The sequence below is a fragment of the Haliotis asinina genome, chromosome 5, assembly GCF_037392515.1.
Source record: "Haliotis asinina isolate JCU_RB_2024 chromosome 5, JCU_Hal_asi_v2, whole genome shotgun sequence".
In the NCBI taxonomy this organism is placed as follows: Eukaryota; Metazoa; Mollusca; class Gastropoda; order Lepetellida; family Haliotidae; genus Haliotis; species Haliotis asinina.
The window spans coordinates 77,482,908-77,499,871 of record NC_090284.1 but is presented as its reverse complement, the minus strand read 5'-3'; the positions used below and the strand labels follow the sequence as shown (position 1 = coordinate 77,499,871).

Below are 16,964 nucleotides of genomic sequence, written 5' to 3'. Positions count from 1 at the left end.
ACCTACGTATAGTTTTGCACTGAAGAAAAAACAATGATCACGTAATTCATATTATACTATTACCTTTACCATTATGTTCTCAAAACTCTGTTTGCAATACAGTGCTTAGAGTAATCATTCTACACTAAGGCTGTATATCCCTTTATTTTTCGGTAAGCCATTAGCGCTACGATGATCGTAACTCCGATTCTTTAACATAGAATTAAGGTAGTGGTAGCGCTACGATCGCTTTGAGAAACGGGTCCAGATTACTTGCCCCGGCTGCTTGTCACAACCGCGTGCACTGCGCTAGCTCATTTAATACTTGTCAAGCAGTAGTATGATATAACAATCAAAACACGATTCGCACGAGGAAATTAAACTTTTCAATATTGAGACGACCACCTGTTTCCCTCTTGTTTCAAATGAAATGTTCTGGAGGACGTTCCCATATATGCAAAACGGGGGTCATCAGTCAGGTTGTGGCTCATCTAATACTTGTCAAGCAGTAGCTAAGGTTACCCGGGGTAATAATAATCAGATTGTTTGGACGCTTCGAGCATTGTGCATGGACCAAAGCGCACGATAAATGAACTCTCATTTTCATAGTCATTATTACACTGTAGGTGACTGTGACACATTTGGTGTAGCCTGGCTAAGTTAGGGCCAATCCGTATGTCTTGGTTGGCTGTTTAACGCCGAACTCAGCAATATTCCAGCTATGTGACGGCGGCCAAGAATATTTTTTCTCTCAATAACAGATTGTTGTCAAATGACAAGTTCATTGTTGTTGCTAGATATATTTCAAACATGACTGCCTCTGGCCTTCCTATATTAGGTGACTCAGGAGCAAGTCTCGTGATTTATATTTAGGTCTCTTTACTTAGATGTAAGTCTCGTGATTTAGATCTACGCCTCTTTACACAGGTCTCGTGAATTAGGTTTAGGTCTCGTGATTTGGGTTTAGGTCTCGTTACTCAGCTTTAGGTCTCGTTACTCAGGTGTAGGTCTCGTGATTTAGGTTTAGGTCTCGTTACCTAGGTGTAGGTCTCGTTACTCAGGTGCAGGTCTCGTGATTTAGGTTTAGGTCTCGTTACTCAGGTGCAGGTCTCGTGAATTAGGTTTAGGTCTCGTTACTCAGGTGTAGGTCTCGTGATTTAGGTTTAGGTCTCGTTACTCAGGTGTAGGTCTCGTGATTTAGGTTTAGGTCTCGTTACCTAGGTGTAGGTCTCGTGATTTAGGTCTAGGTCTCATTACTCAGGTGCAGGTCTCGTGATTTAGGTTTAGGTCTCGTTACTCAGGTGCAGGTCTCGTGAATTAGGTTTAGGTCCTGTTACTCAGGTGTAGGTCTCGTTACTCAGCTTTAGGTCTCGTTACTCAGGTGTAGGTCTCGTGATTTAGGTTTAGGTCTCGTTACTCAGGTGCAGGTCTCGTGATTTAGGTTTAGGTCTCGTTACTCAGGTGCAGGTCTCGTGAATTAGGTTTAGGTCTCGTTACTCAGGTGTAGGTCTCGTGATTTAGGTTTAGGTCTCGTTACCTAGGTGTAGGTCTCGTTACCTAGGTGTAGGTCTCGTGATTTAGGTTTAGGTCTCGTTACCTAGGTGTAGGTCTCGTTACCTAGGTTTAGGTCTCGTTACCTAGGTGTAGGTCTCGTTACCTAGGTTTAGGTCTCGTTACTCAGGTTTAGGTCTCGTGATTTAGGTTTAGGTCTCGTTACTCAGGTGTAGGTCTCGTGAATTAGGTTTAGGTCTCGTTACTCAGGTGCAGGTCTCGTGAATTAGGTTTAGGTCTCGTTACTCTGGTGCTGGTCTCGTTACTCAGCTTTAGGTCTCGTTACTCAGGTGTAGGTCTCGTGATTTAGGTTTAGGTCTCGTTACTCAGGTGCAGGTCTCGTTACTCAGGTGCAGGTCTCGTGATTTAGGTTTAGGTCTCGTTACTCAGCTTTAGGTCTCGTTACTCAGGTGTAGGTCTCGTGATTTAGGTTTAGGTCTCGTTACTCAGGTGCAGGTCTCGTTACTCAGCTTTAGGTCTCGTTACTCAGGTGCAGGTCTCGTGAATTAGGTTTAGGTCTCGTTACCTGGGTGCAGGTCTCGTGATTTAGGTCTAGGTCTCGTTACGCAGGTGTAGGTCTCGTGAATTAGGTTTAGGTCTCTTAAGAATCGCGCTGGAAGAAAATATGATATAAGCACACGGGAACAAGTATTATCACACTTCATGTGAAATTCTGTAAGAAACATTGCAAAAATAAAGAATGGATCTCTCAGTGTCTATTCCTGAAGGCCTCGCTTATCTACCTAGGGTGTCTATTCCTCGCCCACCTACCTCCAGATCGTCTGTTTCACTGGTTAACGAATGACACGCGCAGAGGTTTGAGGTTGTTGGAGGCATGGATACGTAATTTTGTTGACAGTCTAGCTATCACATGTCCATGAAACACTCTGTTACGGCAAATAAAGGTGCACTGTACAGTAGCTCAGTGCAATTTTTTAATGCAAATAGGGATGACTGAAATCAAGGTTGCCGGAGAGGTAACTGACCATCGAAAGATTTGCTTCCTTGAAAAAGCATGGATAGTTGAGGGTGTTCTTGTTTTTCTCCCATATATTCTGCCCTACTTCCATGGTGACAGGAATGTGAATGTATACCACTTCCACACAGAGGTAAATGGTGGGATGAGTATACGAACAGCTATGTGAAGCTGCACTTCAAAACGTCTAGTGTTCTGACGTTACGTGTGAACACGGTGTGAAGCTGCACTTCAAAACGTCTAGTGTTCTGACGTTACGTGTGAACACGATGTGAAGCTGCACCTCAAAACGCATAGTGTTCTGACGTTACGTGTGAACACGGTGTGAAGCTGCACCTCAAAACGTCTGGTGTTCTGACGTTACGTGTGAACACGGTGTGAAGCTGCACCTCAAAACGTCTGGTGTTCTGACGTTACGTGTGAACACGGTGTGAAGCTATCCCTTTGCGATCATGAGCTCGATATATCTATTCACAGCATGATGATCATGCGTACTGCTGTAGTCATACAAACACGCCTGGAGGTTACAAAGACACGAAAAATAGACTAGCTCATATTTTCAATATTCATTAATTCCTGGCACACATTCATGCATTATACTACCATAGCCAATCAACAATGTACATTTACAAATAACATTCTCACCAAGACACAAGATTAGGAGCGACTGTGCGTTTGTAATGTAAAATGTTAATGTAAATGTCACTGGTCACGAGGAATGAGATCCCGGGCAACAAACAGTCCAACAGGACGACGACAGCCAATCAAGCAAGGCACCCTAGGAAAGAGTCTTAGTGTCCGACTGGTGTTTAGAAACTTGTCTTTGCTTTTCGTATCATCGCAGACAATTCAAGGAAACCTTTGAAGTGTATTACACGAGATTCATGTACTATGTCGGCAACATATGTATATGGAATTGATAATGACGGTGGTGCATGGTCAGGGCTCAGGTCACAAAACAGCTGAAGATAATCAACAATGGGTGACGGTCAGCTTGACACCTGAGTGATTCTGTCCCACAACGAAGCACAGGTGATACATGTGGTCTCACCTGAGGCAAGTGAATCTATTCCAACATGCCTTTGTTCACCTAGCAGGAAATGCGTACCCGGCGGGATACTTCATATGACTATAACCTCCTAGCGCCACCCTGGCGGCTTGGGCTATCAGGGGTAATAATGAGCCATTATTATCCCTGATGGGTAACAAGATAGTTTTTAACTTCCCTACCGTCATCCCAACAGCACGTGCAGTTCGTAAACGATACTTAGCCAAAGCATATTGAGGCCTACCCCTTTCACCTTCGTTTTTATAAAAGTTAAATACTTTTACTTTATTCGGGTTTCCCAAAGTAATCGACACATCATCAGTGTTGGTCTGTCGATTTTATGTCGCTGTGCAAAATTCGGTTTTGTTGCAATTGTTAGATTTTGTGTTAGTGAGCAATTCATCGGTCTCAAATAGCATCCACCGGACTGTACTTTCTGGCATCTCTGTTACAAGGTGGCTAAGCATGACATCAACAACGAGTCAATCATTCCACTCAACTAAACACACAAAGAACACGTGACGTCAACATTCATGGGCTTCATAAACTGAGATTATCAAACAAGAACGCGATTATGTTTTCCCCTGTAAATCCAGGATGTTAAACACAGTTTTTGGGAATCTTAAATACAAGCGATTATAACACACGTATGCACCATATATATACAGAACAGTGTAATAATTACTGGTTAATTGTGAAGATATATTTCTTAAGCGTAAATATGATGTGCATACTCGTTAAACCACGCCGTGCTTGCGTGAGTTGTGCTGTGATTAGAGTAGCCTGCTGAGACAGCAGGACTAGCACGGCCATCATATGCAGGTTGTTGAGGACACGATTATGTTGTCACATCAGAGTCTGGGGCCAGCTGGATTTACACTATGTCGTCAGATGCGTCTATATGAGCTCGCTTTAGTACTGGAATAAATACATTACGTCAATCAGTCCAAGAAGTGAATACACTTTCTGATGATAGAACCTGTGTCTACTGGTCTGGGAATGTGTCGTCTGCTCTGTAAAAATCGTAGACCTCGTTAAACACAGGTGATTGAAACTGAGAGTATCCGCGGTATACGGTGTAGGGCGACCTGTTGTAGTCGTGGACGGTGGAGATCTTGTCCATGGCGGAGTGTCTCTCCCTCTCCACCCGGCGTCGTGAACGTCTGGGGGGAAAACACACAATTCTAGCGTGATTTCAGTAAATACTGGATTGTGATTGGTTAATCGAAGTCATGAGGTATATAATCACGTTATATACCTCTGATTTTCCAACACATCGTGTATTTGTTTAAAATCTGAATAACGCGGTTAGGGTAGAATGGAGATAAACGTATTGTGTTGGAAAGTCAGACGTGTATAATGAAATTATAATAGCTCTAAATTTTGTATTTAAATCATATTTAGAGCTATTATAATTTCGGTATACATCTCTGATTTTCCAACACAGTATGTTTAGCTCCTTAGTATAGACATCGACACCGAGAACTGCAGCTATTGTATTTTCAATCCTCACAGGAGGCAGACAGTTTGAATAAGCTCCCGACTAAAGTTAGAAACTTCCTATATTTGGTATAAATCAACACTGTTGCACAGTGGGCCATGATGTGAAAGAGCCCCGGCATGTTCAATTCAGTGACGTGTGTCATGAAAATGTCATGTGAAATGGGCACACTGGACATTTGAGATTATCACATAACGTGTGTCACTGTCAAAACAGGCCATGGTTAAGAACATGGCCGGCCTAAATGCCTATGTTAATCTGAATCTGAATCAGAATTCTAACGATTCTGATCGTTATTTTGGTGTCACACATTTGCTTTTGACCATATGCTCAGATACGTCGACCACTACTGTACTGTTGTCAAGGATATTCAATAACAACCAAGCCCGTGGGTATGGTTACACTCCAGGTAATCCCATTAATTTGTAAATTGCCGATAGCAATAGCATGCTAGGTGAATGTGATAGCACTCCTTTTGAACATACTTGACATTTTTCGACAACCTTATTTCAATATTCCAAGGTTTGTGGCTTCTGAAAATGTGTTTAGTAATTCCAATTTTCCCAAGTTATAGAATAACGTATTTTCCTTTGGTTCACCAAAGTGGCATTAGTGTCCGATCACGGGTGAACTACACAAAAAATCATGTTTTTGACAGATGACGGACGAACTGCTGCAATGCGCCACAGATTGTGATAGTGGATGTACATGGAGGATCCATCTGACATCTAGCCTCGTGGATGATTAGGTAGCTTTTAAAACTAACGTGTTGAAGTATTAGGAAGTGAAATATTTCCACAGACAGTAACTACTACCGATGACAACCTACCTATCACAGTAATATCCCATTGCAAGGCCGCCGAGCAGCAGGACAGACAACCTACCTATGGCAGGAAGCAGTCTATAGCAAGGCCGGCGGGCAGCAGGACAGACAACCTACCTATGGCAGGAAGTAGTCTATAGCAAGGCCGGCGGGCAGCAGGACTGACAACCTACCTATGGCAGGAAGTAGTCTATAGCAAGGCCGGCGGGCAGCAGGACTGACAACCTACCTATGGCAGGAAGTAGTCTATAGCAAGGCCGGCGGGCAGCAGGACAGACAACCTACCTATGGCAGGAAGTAGTCTATAGCAAGGCCGGCGGGCAGCAGGACAGACAACCTACCAATGGCAGGAAGTAGTCTATAGCAAGGCCGCCGGGCAGCAGAACACACAACCTACCTGTAGCAGTAGTAGCCTATAGCAAGGCCGCCGAGCAGCAGGACAAAGATCCCCACACAGACACCAGTGATGACATCAGGCAGTTGTGATTCAACAGCTGTTAGAAGGTTAGTCATAAAGAGCTGAATGATACCAAATATTTGAACAGGTATACGCGTTCCCCAAATATGTCGCATAGTTTATATACATATTGCCACATTCGTAATTCAAAGTCGGGTTCTAGTTTGAAGTCAAACAATGTGGGCACTCAGTACATACTATCGGTTAAACAAACGGAAAATGAAAATATAATATACTTGGTCATCATTGAATTGACTCAAGTTTAAAGGTAAAACATGGAGCTAAGCCAGAAGCCATGAAGATGTCATGTTCTATACCAAGAATAAAAAGTTAAGTGCCAGCCTATTTCAAAACTAAGATGTGAAACTGTGGAAATGTTAGGCTGAACTAATTGGGAAGATCAATCCATATTTAGAGACGGTTCATCTGGTAACTGTTTTAGGAATGTAATGATCATTTGTATTCAAAATTAAAGGAAATATTGTTTCAGATATGATAACACTGCTTTTTAATTCAAAATAACTATTCCTGTTGTGCTTATCCAAGACTACTGAAGTTAAGCTTTACGTGTTAAAAATGACAATCATGTGACCATACAACACTCATTTCTTATTTTCACTTTTCAAAAGAAGGTAACCTTTTCGAGGAAAACAAAACGCATGTTTTCCAAAAGCGCATGCATCCTGTTGAAATTAAATTGTAATTTTCACTATGGTTTTGTTTATAAACTAAAAGAACTAAACCAAACTATGATATCACTTTTTTCTTAAAGATTTCCTATGTGTCCACCTATATGGTTGCAAAACATACTGGGTGGCGCTTAACGTTTTACTCACGGTATATAAAGTATTCAAGGCACTGTGTTTTATGTGTAGTGTGTTCTACAGTTACTCACATCGCCGGACAGTACACGTGTCACCGGTGTAGTATTCACTGCAGTCACAGGTCACTGATCCATCTGTTTCATCCCTGCAGATGCCGTTGTTTTTACAATATCCTGTCTCAAGTTTACACTTGGCTGCAAAGTCAAGAATATTTGAAAGACTATGTTTTGTGTTTGTGTCCCGAAACTGATCATACACAGTCATTGACAATCGAGGTTCTTTCATCAGAGTTTAATCCCACTAAATATTCTTATTGTTTGATAAGCTTTCTAGAAGTTGGAAACTAATAGTGAACAACTATGTAATTGAACTTCGTCTGATATATATATTCTGATATATATATTTGGAAGTATGACCTAAATATATAAGATATCTTTATCTGTTCCAGACATGAAGGTCGGTCGTCTTGAGAGACCTGTCACCATATGTTTCTGTCCTAATCCCAGGAAGCTTCAAAACACACTGGTTCAAAATATCACCCTGGCTTTTTCCTGAAGGCAACAAAAAAGCTAGTCAAGCGATTGACCCTATCAATCAACTGTCCAGGACCGAATGCTTGTGATGCAATATCTTTGTTGGGAGTGTCAACGCGTGTCCTGATGGTCATCGGCTTGTGGTGATCGGGGAATTAGCTCAGTATTAGGTGACTGGAGACAAATGAATACGTTGGTGAAGACGAAGGCATAGTCTAGTTGTTCAAACTTGTTTAGTTGGTTTCACAAGACATGACAAACAAATATACATGAATGAGGTGAGCGGACTTCCAGCTCAACCCCAGGGCCTTTCCTGCGAGCGGCATAATCCTGCTCGCGGTCGTCCCTACAAAGACAGTCGGAATGCCGGCCTCCACACTCACATCTCACCTCTCACGTCTAGATGTGAGCATACATATATACACAGTTTTTAACAACAATGGACAAGCAACGATTCAACAATGGACAGCTAGAGAAACAATAGTACTTCCTTCTACAGTTGTTGTGATGACAGACACAGCCAAGGGGGATGACCAATAAAGGCCATAAATGTCATTTACAGTAATTAATGGAAGTGACAAAGAGGAACAAGGTAGCTGACAAAACAATGTACTCTTCGGTAGTGATAAAGATCAAGATTGTACATTGAATAATAATAACTAAATATCATATAGCCTGGCCACATAGTTTTTGGTCTGTAGAAATATTTGGACATGGCTGTCCTGAAGTAGACACTGTAACTGGAGTATGGAGAAAAAGAGGGCTGCACTTCGAGGAACACGTTTGCTTTATATACTACGTTTGTATATACTCTGAAGTAGGTAGATATAATACCATTCTGCCAGTCATATGTAGTTGTAAACCCAAGCATCTACATACGCGCTAGCTATCAGATTTGGACTGGTGTTGTTCACGTTTTTGAACACACATCACAAGCTAAGAGAAGTGCTAAGAGAGGTACGTAACTTTCACACACTGAAATATCACGAAAATACACAAAAAGGTGGTACTGAAATCTCCGTATTTACTCAGTGTTTTTGGATTTTTTTCATCATTAACTATATATTTTCAGTCATTTTCAAACTATACATTGGTAAAGGGAGAAAAAAACATCTACTCAAATACGCAGATTTAGATTCAATACCCGTCTTCACGACTTGTATTTTGTTATTGTGTTCTTACTCTCGTCCTGTCATTCGAAGGGAGTGCAAGTTCTAGCTTAGAACCAGAATACAACTCGTCTGGAAGCTCACCCTAACATCTGTAAATTATGTGTAGAACATTTCAAATACAGTGGCTCTAGTACTTTTACCACGGTTTCGTCACACAGTCGACCTACGCTTTGCCTCCGTCAACGAGATCGACACCTGTCAGCTATGTTATTTGTCTTTCGTTATGATACTCTGCTTCCTATTGTCTATAGACAGTGAAGACATCATACCATCTTCCAGTATGACAAGCGCACGTTGCAGTTTCTGACGTGACAGACGCCGCATGTCAAAAATTCACCACACACAACTTTCAGTCATAATTTATCACTGACATTTACAGAAGCACACTCGCACATTTCGCTGTCAATTACCAATATGCACGTGAACATAATGAAAACCGTTCGTGCGAAAGTGATCTGATTGCTCGAAATTCATAACACGTTGTAAATTGAACAATTATTTCTAAACCCATAAACAATAAAATGCTCTCACCCAAGACGGAATATCACTTATTTGTTTGAAGAGTAATAAGGATGTACTCACACAAACAGTCAGTAACATTGACGCTGTGGGTGCTGAGGGTGGAAAGTGCACCAGTACACGTCTTGCAAGATGTCTGTCCTGTCTGGTCCTGATACTCCCCGATACCACAGCCTCGACAGGTGCCCGTGGAACTGTCGTGACGTGTACCTGCTGGACAAGGCTCTGTAACAACCATAGATAATACAACGGCATTAAACGTCAACGCCAGGCAACGATCACTTAGCACACATGGACTTATGCTATTGGCGCGAAGTGTCCTTCAGCTGCACGCTGATGAGATGTCGCTGCAATATACTTTATCCATGGCAGTGATTCATTGTGACGAGGGGATCCGAAGTTTTAAGTTCATGAGCCTTTTGTATCATGTTAGCGACATATTCATGTCAGAAGTTTAATAGATCACTTACCGCAAACGTCGGACGCATTCACAAAGCCAGCAGCACATGATATTTTGGCAGCAGAGATGGACGCGTAGGTGACGCCGAGTTTAGTCTACAATACATGCATATTGATAAGAACAACAACACGTCTCATAAACATTATAATGATATTGCCACTAACGTACAGTCTGTAGATCTGCAACTATGTTCAGTGTGTCTAGAGGCAGATCTACAGACTACAGAATGTACTCCTCAGATCTACAACAAAGATAGTGTGTCCAGATGCTGTAAGGTACAGTCTGTACATCTACAACTTAGGATCGCGTGTCGACATATACATAACTAAGGGTGGCGTGTCGACATGCACACTACTAAGGATGGCGACATGCACTAAAAGTCTTTGGATCTGGAAGGTATACCTACATACACTACATCACAGGGTGCAAGCGCTGTCCATGTGAAATGTGCAGAGATGCCCCAAGAGCAAGTCAAATTCGTCGATGGACAGGGAAAGACGAACGCGTGGCGCAAGAGTAAAGGTAAGTTCTTCTTCGCATTTTCATTATCTTGCAAGAATGTCAGGTTTTGGCAGATGGGTGTAAAAATTTACAGATCTTTCTGTAAGGCTAAATAGAAAAGTGAAATGTTTCTCGGGCATCGGCGCGTCACATTTTTTAGTGTGCGTAACAATGTTTTATTGCCATTTAAAAAAATAATTTTGACTTGCCCGCGTCCCGATCACCCATTTGTCCACTATAAGAATGAGTGTCTGTACGAACGTGGCTGAATCTACAACTCATTAACACGTGCTAAACTTTCCGAGCTGTATTTCTGAAAAACAACAACATAAAAATGTGTTCCTCCCTCGTAACTCGTTTTCTATCAAAATTAAAAAGTCCTACCGCCCTCGTCACTATAAAGACGTGTGTTGTGAAGAACAATGTTTTGTTCATGATTGTTGTAATTTCTAAATAATATACTGACCGTTGAAGTCAAGCTAGCCCAGAATTTTCAGAAGTGTCATTTTCGCTGCTAACGCTTTATGATGACACACATTTTGGTGGATATCTATACTTCAAAGGCACTACATAATCATTAATGACAAACTCCAGTCACTATGTGTAGTTTTAATCTGCATTACGTTCCTCTGGGACAACTCCACATTTCGCGTGGACAGTGCTTCCATCATGAGAGACAGCGTTGTTGTGTTTGGGCGAATGTTTTCAGACATTAAACATATTAGAAACCTATCATGAACCAATTAATTTCTAACAACGGAAAGACTTTTGCGCGTCAGTATCGATGGCTGCGTTATAACCATTACTAGAAAGTTCATTGCTGGAACAGCGTGTCTAGATGTAGGAACACTGGCCTACATCTGCTGCTGCCAGAACAGAGGTGAGTACTGAGGTAGCCTTGTCGGTTGTGCAACAACGTTTCCCTGGTTATATGTCCATGTGATATTCAATGGGGGGGGGGCAGTGCTGTGCTATATCAGCTTCAGCCTGATCAGCATCTCAGGTGACACTGAGAATAAAATAGAATGTTCTGGTTCTTTTTTGGGTATATAAGGTGAGCCAGTCATTGCCTCTCATTACATCCCAGTCGAAAGAAGACCAGCATTGTGTGTGCTGATGAGATCCTGCCAGGCCTAGTTACAAGTAGGTTTGAGTTGAGTTGAGTTGACAATGGGTTTTACGTCACATCGGCATTATTGTTATTAGCTGGTTTCAAAAACATACATTTCACTACTATCTTTAAAAATAGAAAATCTCATAGCATCAAATACAAAAGCAACCATTTCGTTATTCTCTTTACAAAACTACAATTTATGATGTAGGTCAACATTCGTCAGGTAATTTACGATAAGATGACCGCTCACACGAGAAAACAGATCTTTCAGATTTCTCGCAGCATAATTAGAGTTCCTTGCGGCTGAAAAGTCCACACAGTCAAGCAAAATAGTTGGTATAACCAACTGTTGGCTTCAGTTCAAATGTTACTGAGAAGGGAATACAACCATCATTGTCTTTTTTTCTACAAGCACTGCTGTTGTAGTACACGCCTTTAATTGTGTACAGCCACATTGATACCTTTGGATTTTAAAACAAGGTTGTTTTGTTATTTGTTTGGCACATAGTTTGCTTTACGGACTGAGTCCTAGTTGATCTGCTTAGTTTCACATTAGGAATCGACACGTAACTCACTGGACTAGTTTGTCGCTGATACTACTGGAACGCCGAGCTGAGATGTACTCACCAGTGCCGGGGTGTTATCTGTTAGAGCCTGCACCAGCAGAGATTCTGGACTTCTACTAACAGTCTGGTTCTTATCAGAGAGTTTCTCCCTGTCAAAAGAGCAAGGAGTGAGAACAACAAAGACAATGGAATATTACCATGTAGAACTCTGGGCAATATATGAAAGTGAACTTTATTCTCGACATAATATTCAGTTGTAGGGAATGTGTACCTACAGGAGATTATTGTCGACGTCATATTAAGCAGTGGGAATGTGTACCTACAGGAGATTATTGTCGACGTCATATTAAGCCGTGGGAATGTGTATCGACAGGAGATTATTGTCGACGTCACATTAAGCCGTGGGAATGTGTATCTACAGGAGATTATTGTCGACGTCACATTATGCTGTTGGGAATGTGTACTTACGGGAGATTTGCAGCCGTGACTTGAGCAGTGACCTTCTGCCCTGTTTGTCGCTTCCTGCGGGTCCCAGTGCAACCAGCCGTGATGCTGACTCTTATGTTACTGCAGGAACTGTCCTCGCAGAAGCCCGGGAATTCATCGTTTCGTGCGCGAAGTAAGACATCAATCTGAGCCAGGATTGTTGCTTGTATGAGCATGAAGTTCCTGCAGTCATTTACTTCGAATATGACGTCCACCGTCACGGTCACCCGGGTGGGAGCGGGGGTGGTACCTGCAGCACAACAATGAAATAATCGTGAAAGACAAAATAGAACGATAGAATGTGACATGTACTGCATGCAGTGTTGTATAAATACTGCCGGAATCCACGGGCGATGTCCAGTGTTATGTCTAAACAGGCAAACATATACTAGCATGCACATGTAAGGCACACGCTTCGTACAGTATCTGAAAATGTGTGGATTTTATGTTCACATTCTGCAAAGGACTCGATTACCTAGGGGTGTGACAGGACGATGACGTGACAACTTTCGTTGACACGACAAGACTTTCACAATGCACACATTGGCAAGTTATGGGAGTGTATGACGGTGCTAACTTCAACATTCACCACACTGTGGGCAAGAACGTGGCCATCGGTGACTTAAAGCATGGTCTGGAAGAGTAAATGGGTGAGTTTAGTTTTACGTCGCACCCAGCAGTATTCCAGCTGTATGGTGGTGTCTGTAAATGATCGAGTCTGGACCAGACAAAACTCAGAACAATATAGGCATCGATCTATGCAATCAGTATACGATGTAGATGTGAAAGACTGCGGAAGATCAATGAACGTGACGACCGAGTCCTTCGCGCAATCCCATGTTCAATGCTAAGTTGTAGAGACAATGGAGGGCGAACGTCCGACCACTACCACCCGCAGAAACTTCCGTACTTTACCTACGGTCATTAACGCGTATGGAGACGTGGTAACGTGGTAAATTCTGAGGAGATGACCCATGCATTTGAACGCTTAATAACAACTCAGTGACGGTGTGCTGTTGTGTTTCGTCTGACTGGACCTCGCAATTATCAACACTTAAAATAAAGTAATGATTCCTAGAAAACTACCTCTAACATTTGATTGTCTTTTTTCGTGAAGCTTCTTTCTTAATCTACAGTTTGAATAAAAGTTTCAATAATTGCTGTCTTACTTTCTTCGTGGTCCATTTGATGCTACACGCTGCGCTCATCTCCCCTGGTAGAAGCACGGGAAACCTTAGAATGTTTCTTTTGGTACCGTTATGGAAGATAGTCTGGAATTACTTGGGGGAATGAGCATAATAACAGGTTTTAGGAGCAGTGCTATAGATAATTATTATTATTGTTCTTACGATTACTTCCTTCAAACATGGTGGGCCCAAATTGCACCCGACGTGGTAAGTGTTGTAACAACACTTAAACATCCTTCCTGTTGCTCAATTTTTTAAAATCATGCACTGTTTAAGTCATTTCCAATTCATAGTATTTCTGGTGACGTCTAGTCGCAGGCGATACCCATCCTTCGAGAGTGGTCGGGATGATGTCCATTATCGCTGACTATAACCAAGGACCGTACACTGGAGTTCATACCAAAACCTGAGTCATTAACCTATTCAGATAATATCCTACTTTTCAGGTTCTTTCTCGAGCAAAAGTGCAAATAGACATCACAAACAACTCTCATTCCACTGAATTCCGATTTCGTCTTTCATAAGAAAGTGGTATTTACAAGTGAATTTTACCTTTAAATTTAATTAATACCGTATTTCTTCATTTTATGTCGAGGTTTAGACAGCATACCTAAAATAGGAAATCACAGACAGCCCGTGTTTGATGAGGACGTAAAATGATTCACAATGCATCTGTTAGTGTAGTGTAGTTATGTAAGGCACAATGAGATTGATACAATATTAGTTCCAAACGTTTCTAGCGGCAGAGCCTCGTTTTGATATTTCCACGACAGAGCATGCTGTACAAAGTGTTTGTAAGGATTTGAAGGACCGTAGTGTTGCAATACATGGGTGTTTAGACGCATCAAATCATACTGATTAATATCTATGTATAACGGAAGTACGGAAGCGTATTAGGGCCACGGTGAAACATTCTTGGTGTCACTATCTCCTACGTAGGAGATTATGAGACTAAAACATTTTTTTTCACCGTGGCCCTAATACGCTTCCGTAATGTATCCTGTTAAATGAATTAGTCTAAAACATCTGGGCTGATTATCGCACTTCGTTGCACAATAAGACGAGGCCCAGTAAGTAGGAAACGAGACTTTTCATTAATCAATGTTTTCACTTGAAAATCTTGGGGCATAGATACGCATTCTGCCAATCCCATGTTAAGTCCTCCAAATTGTCTTTTGAGCCGTGATAAGAAGTGCATCCATATAAGATGAAGCACGTGCTCTGACGAGGAGTTGAGATTTCTACAGATTCAAGAGGAATTTTTGACAGAGTCCTGATATACAACTACTTGTGCATTTCCTTTTTCTAAAGCAGCAAGAGATAGTGGCTTTCAGGTCTAACATCGGGAATAATATACACAAGGTGTATGAAGAAACTCTCAACAATGGTGATTTTGAGGTGATTACAGTTTAGAGGAAACTCCACAACTGGGGATGCTGACATTAATCTGCAATCTTATTTGGGAACCTTCAGATCTACCAATGTTACAAATAGATGAAGACAGCCAAACCGTAAAAACATTCAAGTGTCTTTCAGACACCAAGTGAGGTTCCACGTCTGGTGGACCAAGAGGATCAACGGCAACATAAATCCTTGGACTGGGACCCCCCAAAATTTACGTCACTAGCTAATCGTGATGACTCAGAAACATGATTCAGGGAACAGGTAATCAAGAATTATTGAAGCATACTGTGGACTACATAAAGACAGGGTTGCACATTGTGAACTAGAAACAGACATGGTAGTATATTGTGACCTACAAACATCAACAGTGTAGAATAGTGTGTCCTAGAAACAGTGTTGAATGCATTGACCTACAAACATCAACAGTGTAGCATGTTGTGATCTAGAAACAAACAGTGAAGGATATTGTGAAGTAGAGGCAGGCGGTGTAGAATATTGTGAACTAAATACAGTGTGGGGTATTGCGAAGCAGGTCTGGAGAGTGTAGCATATTGTGAATTAGAAATAGCAGTGTAGAATGTTTTGACCTAGAAAAATCAACAGTGGAGGTAACTATTTCCACATCCACTGCAGCAGTGACTCACCTGGGTATGGTATGCATGTTTTAGAGCCTGGAGCTACTGTGGTCGTACCAGGAGGGCAGAAGTAGCAGAAGTCACTTTTGCGGGGATCCCTGATCTGCCCGATAGAACAGTTGTCACAACTGTCGTGGACTGGATTGTAGTTGGTGCCCTCCAGACAGACCCCTGCGGATTCAACATTTGCTCACTCACAATTTAATGGGGACAAATCCACCTTCTCGTGAATACTACTTTTATTGGCATTATTTGCTTGGGACCAATAAATGCATGCTATTGATATTGCTAAAATGGTATGAAGAAATGGTTTTATTGGAGACATCTTTCGGTTGTAGAAAGATGTAGAAAGACAGTGAGACATAGTTATGTGGACAATAGTAAAGATTTAGTTTTCTAATTTCTATAATCTCTCCTGGTATATATTTCAATAAACTGCCTTTGTACTTTGCATACACCTGTGTAGATTATCACCGAGCAGGAAATGGTCAAGTCAAGAATACGTGTCAGACGTCTGACATACCATGTTTCCTGAGGGACTGAGGCTTTTCACGAAACGTGCTTGATAACTTATGGTTTGGTGCTAATAAGCGTCACTTCAACTGTGAATTATTGTTTTATACTTTCAAGTATGGATCTGGCATGATCTCCATCACATGCTACATCATGATCATATCGTGGGACTGGAGAATCCAGCACCATCGGCCGTCCATAGTCATCATCCCCAGCCATCATAGAGTCTCGGAATGTATGCTATCTCCTAATATCTTAACTTGTTATTGAGCTGTGAATTTGTGAGACACATCTATCCTTCGACTGATGGCTGTACTCTTTGGTGGACAATATGTGCCTTTAAACATATGTCCTGTTTGACAAAAGCTTATGTGATACACAGTGAAACGTAGTTTGTCTTGTCATTACAAGAAACCCAAAGTTATAGCCATTATATAAGCATCTCAGTAAAGTGGTCCATCCTTACGGATACACTGGTTATTTTCGGTGGCGCTTGTGACCGACAGGAATGTGGTTCTGCCTTCATCACACTTTATACAAGATGTTTTCCCCGCTAACGACTGGTAGAAGCCTCTGCCACAAGGCTGGCAACCGTTGTCTTGGGTCCTGCGGTAACCAGGCTCACATTCAACTGAAACAGATACAGGGTATGTCTCACCGCATTTCAGTAGGTATGAGAACAGTGACAATGAAGATATTCAGATATCTTAATACA

At 41.8% G+C, this 16,964-nt stretch overlaps 1 protein-coding gene across 1 annotated transcript in view; it reads right to left on the bottom strand.

Moving 5' to 3' along the window:
• Window positions 1-4,078: 4,078 nt before the first annotated feature.
• The window catches only part of LOC137285337 (uncharacterized), a 231,844-nt gene continuing 218,958 nt past the window's right edge, over window positions 4,079-16,964 (bottom strand). The window contains exons 63-71 of the mRNA XM_067817702.1: window positions 16,716-16,880; window positions 15,746-15,907; window positions 12,493-12,760; window positions 12,086-12,173; window positions 9,854-9,938; window positions 9,447-9,608; window positions 7,231-7,353; window positions 6,276-6,372; window positions 4,079-4,717 (exon numbers count right to left, since the gene is read on the bottom strand). Of these exons, the coding sequence (XP_067673803.1) occupies window positions 4,540-4,717; window positions 6,276-6,372; window positions 7,231-7,353; window positions 9,447-9,608; window positions 9,854-9,938; window positions 12,086-12,173; window positions 12,493-12,760; window positions 15,746-15,907; window positions 16,716-16,880 (1,328 nt within the window). The 3' untranslated portion in view covers window positions 4,079-4,539. The remainder of the gene's footprint in view (window positions 4,718-6,275; window positions 6,373-7,230; window positions 7,354-9,446; window positions 9,609-9,853; window positions 9,939-12,085; window positions 12,174-12,492; window positions 12,761-15,745; window positions 15,908-16,715; window positions 16,881-16,964) is intronic.